Raw genomic sequence first — 12,989 nt, 5'->3', positions numbered from 1 at the left:
GCCTGGGTGGCTCAGTTGGTTAAGCGACTGCCTTCGGCTCAGGTCATGATCCTGGAGTCCCGGGATCGAGTCCCGCATCGGGCTCCCTGCTCGGCAGGGAGTCTGCTTCTCCCTCTCCCACTCCCCGTTTGTGTTCCCTCTCTCGCTGTGTCTTTCTCTGTCAAATAAATAAATAAAATCTTTAAAAAAAAAAAAAATTGTTTTCACAACTAAAAAATGTCAGCATTTACTGATCAGGTCCATAAACCTTTATTAAATGCCTGCAGAGAGTTTAGAGAGCCTGACCACTGATAAGAATTGACTTACGGGGGCGCCTGGGTGGCTCAGTCATTAAGCGTCTGCCTTCGGCTCAGGTCATGATCCCAGGCTCCTGGGATTGAGCCCCGCATCGGGCTCTCTGCTCTGCGGGAAGCCTGCTTCTCCCTCTCCCACTCCCCCTGCTTGTGTTCCCTCTCTCACTGTCTCTCTCTCTCTGTGTCAAACAAATAAACAAATAAAATCTAAAAAAAAAAAAAAAGTTGACTTACAGGTCTTAAGCACAGAATAAAAGGAACTATCAATTTGCACCTATAGGCCCTGCCCCAAGGTAGGGCCAGGGAGAATCAGTGGTCTAGGGGTTTGTTACTGAGACAGAATATACAGCAGAGTTGCATTTGGGTATACCTATTGTGACTTCACCTTCACCTGGAAAATGAGGCTCCTCACCATCTTAAGGTAACTGGTTTTCCATTAAAAAGTGAAATTATTTTCTCTTTCAATCTGTGGCTCCTCAAGAAAGCTCGTGTCATTGTTCTTACCAGCCTTTCTCAGGGGGTCTGTGATGTTCATTTCTAGATAAACTTTCTGGAGACCGGATAAAGCAAGTCATGGAGCACATCTGGAAGCTGCAGGAGTTCTGTAACAGTATGGCGAAGCTGGATATAGACGGCTATGAGTATGCATACCTTAAAGCTATAGTTCTCTTTAGCCCCGGTAAGATATGTGGTGGGGACTCACAACAGTTTTCCATCTGTGTCTGCTAATATTTCTGAACATGAACTTGTCAAGTCATCAGCCAGATTGTTTGTGACCGAATATTCTCCTAATAGGTGTGCTTTGCTAGCTAACATAAACACATTCTTTTAAATTGTTGCCTTTACAGTCCCAAAGATATGCCGTGGTTCCTGGTGACTTCGTATGTTGAATAGATTTATTCTGTATCCTAATTTAGACCACTGGCCAAGTAAGACTTTGGCATACAAAATAGAGTATACTACCATCCAGTGTCCTTTTTTTTTTTTTTAATTCATTAGAGACAAGGAGCATGAGCAGGGGGGAGAGGCAGAAGGAGAGGGAGAAGCAGGCTCCCCACCAAGCAGGGAGCCCGACGTGGGGCTCAGTCCCAGGACCCGGAGATCATAACCTGAGCCAAAAGCAGACGCCCAACCATCTGAGCCACCTAGGCGCCCCCTCAGTGTCCTTTTTTGTTTTGTTCTGATTTCTTTTGCTTTCCTTCTTGCCAGTTTTCAGGTTTTGTTAGCATATGTTCTCCAGTACAGACTGAAAGTGCCCAAGTTCAGCTGTCCCTGTAGGGCAGCACCTGAAAAAGCCGACAGGATTGTGCGGCTGGCCTCGCTGCCCCCCCTCTCAGCTCTTCTCTCTGAACCTCCAGAGGTCACTCAGGCTGACTGTTGTCCTTAATAGTGGGGTTTGGGCACAGCTTAACCCTCCCTTCCTCCCCAGCCATCCACTCGTGAATGACAAAATAGCTAATATAAATGGGAGAAAGTATGTGATTAAATACATAGGAGGTAAGTGGTAATTTCTAATCTTGGGTGATAGGTCTAAAATCTCTGTTTTCTAGAGTGGTAGGAAGCCAGATGTCCAGATCCAAGCCAGGTGGGGCTGCTGAGGCTGGTGTGACCACTGAGGAGCCCAGCCCCCTCCTGGGAACCTTCAGGCCTTGGCAGGGTACAGAGCAAAAGCCAGTGTTTTAGCAGTAATATCCAAACCAGACCCACCTTCAGGGTTCAATCTATATCGTACTTGAGAAATTGGTCAGGGGTTTAACTAAAAATAAGTACTAAGAAGTCTGCCAAGTGAGGCTTTCCAAATACACAGGGCAATTTGGGGGCACTTTTCTCTTTTCAGATCATCCAGGTTTGACCAGCACAAGCCAGATTGAAAAATTCCAAGAAAAGGCACAGATGGAATTGCAGGACTATGTTCAGAAAACCTACTCAGAAGACACCTACCGGTGAGGCACACAGTACGCGCTCTCGTGGTGGGGCAGGAAGGAGTGCAGCTGCATCTGCAGACATAAATATAAATTGTCAGCCTTCCCGCCCTTGGCAGCCTGGTAGAAGCCTCCTTTTGATCACATTTTAATTCCTGCGTTTCATGGGTGGTAACTGTGGAAAGTGCTAGGTGGTAGGGTCAGGAATCCTAGGCCATTCCAGGGTTGCTGGGTATAAACTGTGGGCAAGACCTTGGGTTGCTCTTCTGTAACATGCTGAGGGGCTGGAATCATTGCTGTGTGGTTTCCTCTGGGACTAACGTGCACGAAGTGGCAGTTCACACACACACACACACACCCCTTTCTCACGCAAATCTGAACAGGAAAGTTGTTCTCAATTAAGGCAGAAGGCCTGCCAGGCTTTCCAGCCAAGGAGTGGAGGAGCTCTTTGATCATGACCACTTCCAGCCCATGAATTACTGAGGCTACATGAATTACTGAGGTCACGTCAGGCAAACTAATATTTCCTTCCCTTCCCTGTCCCCTCAAAGTAAACACTTGATCAAAACTGACCAGGAAGATACATGGCCCCACCGTCCTCAGTTTGTGTCGTCTTCACAGACCTCAGTCCATAGGTGCCCCATGGAATGAAAATGCCCCAGGTCCCAGGAAGACTGTTTCTGTGATGTGACTGGGGGGTGGGGGTGGGGGGCTGGCCCTGCCGGCCCTGCTGGCAGAGAACCTCCTCTGCTTTAGACACAACTCCATGACCAGACACACCTTTTGCCAAAGCGGGATCCATTTTCTCCTGGAATCGCTGAAAACCTCACCATGACTCTTGAGTAGTAATTCCAGCCTCAGTGCACAGGGAACGGGGCCACGGGCCTGCTCCCACACGGTGCCCGTGGTCAGAAGAGCCTGGAAATGGCCCTCCGGGGGCTGCACACTAGAGGCATTGTGGCCTTGGAAAGGAGGGGTTTCTGAAGAAATCCAGCCAGGGACCCAGCCAAGCGATTTGGGACCCTTTCTCATGGGACGCAGAAACTCACTCAGAGACAGTTCTCAAAACAAGGCCCTAGGATCGCTGACCTCTTTTTCTGCATTCATTATTTTACTTTTTCTCATCTCTGTGCCTTTTCTCGTACTGTTTGCTCCTCCTGAAATACCCTCCCATTCTTCCCCACTGTTTACATCTCTGCTGAGAGAAACCTCAGCCAGCCTCTAAAGCCCAGCTGATCTCTCTCATGCCACCCCACCTCCCCCAGGCAGTCCTCCCTGATTTACCTTTGCTGACTTCCCGAGATCCTCAGCCTGTCAGCCCCTCGTGGTCTATGCTGGTGTCCCCTTATACCTTTGTATGTCCTGTAAGACTCATGGTGGCTAGACGAATGGCGGATGGTGCTGGAATGCTACTTGCATAATACATATATTCTCTTTTAAAAAATAACAATGTTTACTATAGAAAAAAATGAGAACATTCTGGAAAGTGAAAACGTCCATATAAATACCACCTTTCGTAGATACCTGTTAATGTTTTATGCATTTCCTTCCAGAAATTTTTTATATTTGTGTAATTGGAATCATAAAATACAAAGTAAGGTTTTGTAACCCTTTTTTCATTTAATGTTCAACTGAGCATACTTCATCTTTTGTGGCTAAGGAGATGCTGTAATTTCTTTAACACTTCCCCACTGATGAGAATGTAGGTTGTTTCCAGACCGGGCTGGCCCCTCAGTGAGCATCTGTGCAGTGGCGGGGAACGCCAGTCACATGCTCCAGATACAGCGGCAGTGGCCCACCACGACAGGGTCACGGTGTACCCTGCCATCCAGGGTGTTTTCAAACTGAAGACAGTCTTTTGCTTTATTTTTAGTTATGATGCTGTACGAACACTGGGAATTAGGGGAGTGCAGGAATACAGAAGTTTAATAAGTAAAAGCACTCCAAATCCCCAAACCCAGAGGCCAGCCCTTCACATTTTGGTGAACATCCTTCCGAATACTTTTGTATGCACGTCACACAAATAAATCTACGCCAGTGAGACTGCACTGTACTTGCTGCTTCCCAGTCTGCTTTTATTCAGCTATATGTCATGGACTGCTTTCCTTACCAGTGACAGATCTTTTTTGTACTTTTTAGTGAGTATATCGTGATCTTTTATATGGAGACACACCATACCTTTTTTTAACTTATCCTTTATTGATTTCCAAATTTTTCTTTTTTGGTGGGGGTGGGGACAATGGTTAAAAATGAAGGAAACATTTGTACAGACGTCTTTGTACTTAGTTTTGATTTTTTTTCTTCATGATAAATCCCTACAAGAGGAACTGTTGAAATTTGAAATACAGGGGGTAGATCATAGGTCTGTTTGTTTGGTTTAATTCCAAGCAGTGCAGACAGGGTCCCAGGAGCCTGTCCAGGGAGAAGTCTGAAGGGCAGTGAATCCCCTTTCTCTAACTAAGGACCCTCCCTTTCACAGATTGGCCCGGATTCTTGTTCGCCTGCCGGCACTCAGGCTGATGAGCTCCAACATAACAGAAGAACTTTTTTTCACTGGTCTCATTGGCAATGTGTCGATAGACAGCATAATCCCCTACATCCTCAAGATGGAGACAGCAGAGTACAATGGCCAGATCACCGGAGCCAGCTTATAGTGCGTACCGCACACCTGCAGAGAAGCAAAAGGATCCTCCCAGGACCACTCGGATACAGAGAAAATAAAGTAGTGGTATTTTGGTATGTGCAACTATTTCCAGTATGTTAGCCATTTCCTACCTGGTTTCTTCTTATCTGTTAATCCCAGACAATAGCAACTAAAAGACTAGTAGGATCCTTTCCTGCCATAAGAAATGTTATAATGCCTTTTGATGAAGGAGATTTTGAAACAATCTTTTAACCCAATTTGTATTTAGAAATCCTCAAAGGGCAAAAAACAGAGTTTTATAATGTCAGAGACTAGTATTAAACAAAACAAAAAGAACCTAAGAGAACAGTATGTGTGTATATATATTAAAAATGTCCTTGGAATTAATAGCTACTAATTACCAGGGTAATAATATTAGCACTTTCTAAGCACTTCTTATCAATGCGTAATGTTAGCAACATCTTGCCCTTGGGCAGGACAAATGGAAAACTGTATATGTCTTTTGCCGAAATGCTAGTAATTTCTGTGAAAACGCACTAGGGTACAGGAGACAATCATTTATGTTTAAGAAAAGATGGCATCATTCCTAACTGTATGCACACACTTGTGGTGTTGAACTAAATTCCTATGAACGAATGAAAATGTGGCTCATCTGTATGATGCAGTAAGCGGGAGTGTGGAGGCACAGTCGGGGGTGACCCAAACCGGAAGCTTCCTCAGCTGTGAGGGTGATGATGCTTGTCAGCTTCCCTGACCTCTGGTTCTGGTCTGTGACTGGCATCTGCAGGCTCCTCCAAACCTGGGGCTCTCTTCTGATGACTGGTTCTCAGAATTGGATTACAACCAGTCAGACATTAACTGCCAATTCCTGCAGTAACTGAAAACATCCCCACATCACCTCCACCACTCACGGCAGACAGAGCCTTCTGACCAAAAAGTGCAAGGTGGGCATTTTGAACCCGACAGTAATTCCTGAATGCAGTCTGGGGCGCTGGCTCGTTGTTCAGACGGAGGAGTGCAAAGGTTCCCTTCTCATGGGGTTTCCATTCCAAACATCCCCTCAAGAAGGGCTGTATTCCTGCAGTTCACTCAGAACTGTGAAGGGGATTCGGGGCCTGGGGGTGGGGGGAGGTGCAGGATTTTGCTGCCTGGCCAGGGTGGTGGTGGTGGTGTGGCTGAATGGAAGGTTTCTCTGTTGACCTTAACTATCAGGGTTTTCCAAAGTGTCTCCAGACTCAGCATTTCTGTTGGCAATTTTTTGAATGGTACTGGTACACCATGCACTTTGATTCCCCCAGGTGTGTGCCAGCAAAGAACCCTGGAGCATTTTAGGTGATGGATGCAGAAGCAAGCTACCTGCTCTTAAAAAAAAAAAAAAAACAACAAAAAACAAAACAAAAAAAACCTTAACTCCCAAAGTTATCTTCTTTCTCTTAAGTTATAGCAACCATCGTTTACAAGAACAGAATGCAGTTATAAGGAAGTTCTATCTAGAGAAGAGCACCCATAAATTCTCATGGATGCAAGCAGCGGGCATGTCCTGCTTGGGAAAAGTGCCGTGTCCAAGACCCAGTCAGGTACTCTTCATTTCCTTTCTGTATAGCCCAGATTAAGAAAATAGCTAAAGTTAAATCTGTGTCTCCCATATCTTTTGATCAGATGATATCCAGAAAGATCCCAGTGCGCTTCCCCTGCCTCACAGGCACTCCCCAGCCTGGCTCAGGCCCTCGTCGAGGTGGGGTCTTGGGTGCTGTGTAGGTACCCAGCCTGCCGGCCGCTGCCTTATGACAGAACAGAATGCTCTTGAAGCATTAGCAGCACTTTGTGAAAGTCGTTAGTGGGAATTAAGTGTGGGGACAGTATCTCCAACTTCTGAATTCCTATTTGGATTTAATTATATTATTTATAGTTCATGTCTTGGAAGCAAATTTTGGAGACAATAGGGGAGCGCGTTATAAAATGATGGAAAGAATTTAATTTTGCCTGCTTATTAAATTTTTGGTTTTCTAACTTGGAAGTGATTTAAATTTCAAAATTAAGGGGAAAAAAAAAAAAACTAGCCAAGACAGTGAAGTTAGGGCAGGTCTGTTTCATTTCTGCTCATGAAGGATTTTAGCAGAGGGTATCTGCAACCGTGTTTATGCATCTTACACAGCAAGTTGCCTCTTTTCTGTTCTTTTGGTTTTTTAATGTAAGCATGTCTGTTGATCACATAGCTGTTCTCTGGGATTACATGCTATGTCACATCTCCCAGATCTGATTCTCGGTGTTGGGGAAAAGGCCCACCCCTTCTTCCTGGGGGTGGCCCTGGGAGTCTTGTGTCCATTCGGCTTGTAGACTCAGGTGGCCTTCAGATACTGGGACGGCTTAGCCAAGACCTCGACTGAGGTCCCAACGACGCCACTGCTGAAGGGTTTTGGGATAGAAGTGATAACCAGCAGAAAAACCGAACATTTGGGTGAGTGAGTGCCACACCCTGGCAGGCCAGCCCTGGAGAAAAATCAATTTGGCTTAGAGGGTTGTTGATTCTGACCTGGTCCTGGTCCTTGGGTCCCTTCACTGATGGTGGCTGATTGCAGTGGACCATTTTGGGCCTTGAACATCATTAGTTTCCCAGATCCTCTTGGCCTTATTTTGAAGTAGACTTCCCTAAAGATATGTTCACACAAGCTGATTTCTTGCTGCCCCAAATCATTTCACACTTTGACAGCAGGTCCGTCCCGTCTTGTCAGATTGGCTAAGAGAAGCCCAAAGTCAAGAACTTAAAGGGATCCCAAGCAAATACTGAGGTTCAGCTTTCACAAGTCTTTTACCTCTTTTGTTAGTAGTCTGTCAAAGTCTAGATTTAGTTAAGGAAGGCCAGCCCTCTACCCATTGGGTCTCTGACGGAAATAAGCCAGGAGCAGATTCTTCACCACACAGCCTGCCCACATGTCCCTTCTGCTGTCCTGGCTCTTCCTCCCTTGCGAGAGGAGGTGGCAGTACGCATCGTGCTTCTTGATGCCAGTGGTATCTCAGATAATGCTAGACGGTTAGGTGTTGAAATTGTGGAGGTCATGACAGAGAATCATAAAGGACAGGAAGAGACTTAGAAAAAGTCCAAATTACACAAGCAAATGATACTTTCCAGGTTATTCCACCCTTCTAATTTGAGATTTGTATGTGTGTCTGTTGGGAGGTTACCATTATTTATTATCTAACTTCTGCCATGAGGCTGTGGTTGGGGTTCTTTGTTGTTTGGGTTTTTATATTTAATGTCAGGTGTAGTCACTTGTTGTAAGATGTTACGTAAATGCCCTCAAGAGGGACTGCTGTCTAGCTTGTCAGTATTAAATGTGGACTGTGTTCTGAGGCAGTTGCCACCAGCCACGGTGAGCGCGACGGATGCGCCTTCTCTTGGGCTCCCTGATGCGGTGGCCACACACTCACTAGAGGACACGGTTGTGGCCGTAGTACAGACTTACTCAGTGCTTTTGCTTGTGTTGGGGATAATCACAGCAGGGAGCTAAGAATCGGAAGGGCTAGATCTAGTGCTTTTATTCTGGACAAAAACCACATCCTGATCCTTTGGGGGAATTTCTAGTAGAGCAGTCTTGCCCCCAGCCTGCCCTCTGCCTGACACGCAGCCCTTGGCTATGGAGCCAAGTTTCAGGACCCGATCAGATCAGAGTCCAGAAGCTTGTAGCCCACTTGCCGGTGGAAAGGGCCTCATGTGCAGTGGGGCTGTAGATGACATTTCAACTCTTCTCTAAGTCTAGGCCATGAAAAGTCATCTCCTGACGTTCACTTTCATCCCGGCTATGAATGAACGGGGGGATAGTGGAGCAGGCCGGGCAGATGCCCATATGCTTCCTTTGTCCCACTTCCAGTTTCTAGATTGTACGGCTCTTTGAAATGTCTTAACTTTGATGTAAATTTGTAAAGCCAAGCCCTAATCGAGATAGACTGGGTTTGGGTCTTTTGTACACAGGGTTTTGGACATCCTCACGTGTGCCTCCTGCCGGTGCACACTTGCGCGTGTCCAGCCCTGGGGTCCCTTCAGCGGCATCGTGCGTGTACAGATTTATAGGCTTGTATGACTGAATGAATGTACATGTGTTTATATCTTCTATATATGTACAGTGTATATAGTGTGTGTATGTGTACATAGATGTATATATTATGTATACAGACATGTAGCCATGTATCCAAAGTTCCCTTATGTTTTAAAGAGAGTCTATGATAGAGTTGCTAAAGTAAATTGATGTGGATGTTCCAAGGTCCCTCAGCAGGATGGATTTGCTGATATTTTAACTCCATTTTCCTTTGGGTGAGCCTGGCTGGGAAAGGCCATGAAGGCAGATACTCCACCCTATGCCAAGGAAAGTTCCAGACAGAAAAGGTCCTGATAGGAGGACACTGCTGTATATTGTATATTCTCTGGGTCAGACAGCGGCCAGAAAGCTAGAAAGTTGAAAACTAGGTGGGGATCTTTCACCTGGGTGCCGCATGCCTGTTTATAGCCCGACTGGAAGGAACTTGGCAGTTGGAGCTGTCGGCCTTCCCAGACTTGCTCTGTCATGTGGTCCAGAGATCAGCCTCACGGTCAGAGATTCGGAACGGTCCATGTGCTGGGGCCTGCCTCCCAGGTCTCTGCTTGCTCTGGACTTAGCAAACAGCGGGCACTGCCCTGTGGCTCAACAGATGCCCATCTCTAATGCCAGTTGAAAAAAACCTACCAAGTAGTCTTTTAAAATAAGCATAAGATAACTTATGGCACAGAAGTTACAAATTTTAAATTCTTTAACTGTAGCATGTGAATAAAATCCACTGACCTAAATCCTTTCTATAAATTGTTTTAAAATTTTTAGATAAAAATGTTATTTTAATATGGCTATTTGTGCCCTTAAAGCTACAGATGCCAAATTTTTCTTGTCCAGGTCTGTTCTGATTAATTTTCCCCCTTCATTGGGCTTTAAACTGAGACATGGCACTCGGGAGCCAGGGCCCAAGCCCAGCAGAGCTGCTTACAGACGTGGGAAGTGGGGCCTGCCTGGCCAAGGGCCGCAAGCTGGCCCGCTGAAGGGAGTCCCTGGAGAACTGCAAAAACTCACATAATCCACAGGTTTTCTGGTTTTTTGTTGGTGGTGTTTTTTGGGTTTTTTGGGTTGGTTGGTTTGTTTTTTTTTAAATAAGCTACTGAAATGTTTGAAAACACTTCATTGAGACCATAGTACTCAGTGCCTTTTGTGAGACGGTGGGTCATTTAGCCTTCAGCTTCCCCTCTATTGGATGTAAAACAAAAAAAAAACAACAACAACTCTGCTACTTCACTGGCCTCATCCAACAGTGCTTATTTGACCCTTGCCCCTGTCCTTGCCTGTTGTGACAATCACACTATTGAAGGTGGCTTTCCAGTTAAAATACGAGAAGAAGCTTGACAGTCTCTAAATGAATCTTCAAAATAAAAATTTTCATTTGGGGAGGGTATTTTAACAGCAATCTAAGAATAATTAAACTTTGAACTTAAAAAGAGTATCTTAGGGGTGGGGAAATGCCTGAGATATTTTTAAGGCCCAGCTAGACTTTCAGTTCAGAAACCAATAATCCGGTGTCTCAATATTTCTACATACAGCATAGAAAAAAATGCTATAAATATTGGGGGAAAAAAGTTTGGCAACATTTATCAGCTGACATACTGTGATAGCTTAATATTTGGATAACATTTGGAAATAGTAGACTTTTATGTTACAAATGGCTTGTCTTTAGGAACATATACTCAATTACCATTAACGACCAGAGCATCCATGGACTCAGATGCTGCCGCCACATACAACTCAAGTGCTGGAATATTTTTCTACAGTCTCTGTTCTCCCCATTCTCTTGTAAACCAGTGTTCAACTAGTTTTATAACTGAAAAGCTGCACATTTTTCATAGTACAAACCATAGTTTTTACCTGTAGTTTGGACCTGTTAATTAAAAGACATCTGTTAAAGGAAAATTCGGGTGTTAATTTCTTGGGACCGTTTCTGTAACTTCTGCCCTTCATAATATAGAAAATACTGTTATGCCGTTACATTTTAATTCCAGGTTTAAAACCTGTTGAAAGCTGTAGCTTGAAATCAGCTTTGTTTATGTGATGGCATTTAAAAAAGAGCATGTTCTTTTTAAACTGAATTTTATATCTAATCAATGTCTTCAGTCTTGAAGAAGAATTTGCATTGTTGTGTTTGTATATAGAGTATTGCAGTGCATGAATTAGCTTTATGCATTTTATTAAATGCTGTTTCAATGTGGCATTATCGTTGTGGCTTAATACTACTACCTAAATGAGGTTTATACTATTAAAAAAGTGAATTAAAGACTAAATGTGCATCTTCTCATTTCTTCTAATAGTAATAGCAGCAATGCCCGATCCCCAGGGGCTCCGTGCTGTCTCACCCCAAGCAGGTGGTGAGGAAGCAGCCTGTGGTCAGAGCCCTACAGCTTTCACCTCCCCTTAGTCTCAGCCAGAGTCCACGTGCTGGCCCACTGGCCTTGTAAACGCCTTTAGTGGGAAAGGTATGGCCTTTTCCACTGGGGCCGTTCCTCAGTGTGGAGGTCAAAAAGCCAGGCAGCTGGTTCCGGAGCAGAGCACCCGTGGGCTGCCGGACCCCACAGGCTGTCGGCATGGATGCGCCAGAGCCAGGCTGCAAAAACCAGCATGTGCTTCCTGTAAGGGTAACGACTATCCAGAATAAAAGCGTGGTCTTCCAGCTGTAGAAGTTGGAAAGCACTTGCTCGGTATGTCACGTGACTTCTCATTTTACTGGTGAGGATTCTGAGGTGCAAAGTCAGATTCCTGGCAGAATCCCCCAGCAACCAGACAGCTTTAAATGGCCCTGCCAGGTCGTACTCAAAATGAAATCAGTCACTTCAGGAGAACAAGGTCTAAAACCATGCATCGTTTGTGCAAAGAAAAAAACATAACTCCTCATAGCGATTTTTCCCTCCCGTTTCCGTAAATTTTAAACCCATCTTATCATTACTAAACCGCGGCGGAAATAGAAGACAAAGGTTTAAAGAGAGAACCGTGCCCCCTAGTGGTGCTTATTTCAAGTCTCTGTAAAGAGAGGGGCGGCACTGTCCCATCAGGCACTAGATGCTTCTCTCCAAAGAGGGCTCGCTATCCAGGTCAGCAACCTTTCTGGGGCCCCCCATTGGGCTATGGATGGAAGGGGTACTTCCCAAACGCTGGCTCACTTGCTATGCACACAGACCAAAGGGAACAGACTCTTTCTGAAAAGCCCCAGCGGCTGGTGGGAAAACCACGGCTGCGGTCACCTGGGAGCGGTTATTAGAAACCAGACAGAGGATTAGAATGGAGGACAGATGGGACGCCTGGGTGGCTCAGTCGGTTGAGCGGCTGCCTTCGGCCCAGGTCATGATCCCAGGGTCCTGGGATCGAGTCCCATATCGGGCTCCTTGCTCAGTGGGGAGCCTGCTTCTCCCTCTCTCTCCCTCTGCTTGTGCTCTGTCAAATAAATGAAATCTTTAAAAAAAAAAAAAAGAATGGAGGACAGATTTCTCTGCTCACCCTCCAAAATTGTAAAAGGGGGCAGGGTGCCCTGTGGTGCGGACTTGCGATTAGACACACAACCCTGGTGAGCCTGCAGCCATCCCCCGCACGCACGCACGCACCAGCCATGACCCGTGAACACCAGTCAGATGCAAAATCACAGAAAACCACAACCTGAGCATCAAATGTAAAAGAAGCCAAACCCCTCCCAATGTAATGGGCTGACCCCCAGCATTTATATAAAACCTTCTGGTTCCACATCCTTTCCCATGGCAGTCTACCTCCTGACCTCCCCCTGCTCCTTTCAGCCCCATTGGGCAGCTGCTTCCCGCAGGGCAGTCTCCATGTCCGCCTCCACGGCTCCCCGGGCCAGCTGGTCCCTCACTTCTGACCAGCTAAACCGTAAGGCAGCCAACCCTTGAGGGCTCTGGTGTTGCCTGAGGGCTGAAAGCGGCAAGTAACCGCAGGATCCATGTCCTGTGAGGGAAGAACTAGGCGGGCCCTCCGTAAGCCCTCACCCCCTCTTCCAAACCTTACAAAGTAAGGCCTGAATGAGCAAGAGGGCAGCCTCCAATACCAGCCCTCCGAGCAG

At 45.9% G+C, this 12,989-nt stretch overlaps 2 protein-coding genes across 8 annotated transcripts in view; one reads left to right on the top strand and one right to left on the bottom strand.

Moving 5' to 3' along the window:
• The window catches only part of NR2C2 (nuclear receptor subfamily 2 group C member 2), a 97,958-nt gene extending 86,750 nt beyond the window's left edge, over positions 1–11,208 (top strand). For 5 of the 6 annotated variants that reach the window (XM_081801693.1, XM_081801703.1, XM_081801699.1 and 2 more), the window contains 3 exons: positions 835–972; positions 2,131–2,236; positions 4,695–11,208. In XM_081801693.1, the coding sequence (XP_081657819.1) occupies positions 835–972; positions 2,131–2,236; positions 4,695–4,869 (419 nt within the window). In that variant the 3' untranslated portion in view covers positions 4,870–11,208. The remainder of the gene's footprint in view (positions 1–834; positions 973–2,130; positions 2,237–4,694) is intronic. The other variant, XR_014139726.1, reaches the window with a different exon arrangement.
• MRPS25 (mitochondrial ribosomal protein S25) overlaps positions 1–12,989 on the bottom strand; it is a 65,540-nt gene that overhangs the window by 39,283 nt on the left and 13,268 nt on the right. For both annotated transcript variants that reach the window (XM_081801745.1, XM_081801754.1), the window contains exon 4: positions 2,235–2,290. In XM_081801745.1, coding sequence (XP_081657871.1) covers positions 2,235–2,290 — 56 coding nt within the window. The remainder of the gene's footprint in view (positions 1–2,234; positions 2,291–12,989) is intronic.

This window comes from Leptonychotes weddellii, chromosome 1, assembly GCF_054177405.1.
Source record: "Leptonychotes weddellii isolate Sample4059 chromosome 1, ASM5417740v2, whole genome shotgun sequence".
Taxonomy (NCBI): Eukaryota; Metazoa; Chordata; class Mammalia; order Carnivora; family Phocidae; genus Leptonychotes; species Leptonychotes weddellii.
Note: the sequence above shows the minus strand (reverse complement) of the source record. Positions and strands in the feature narration are given on the sequence as shown.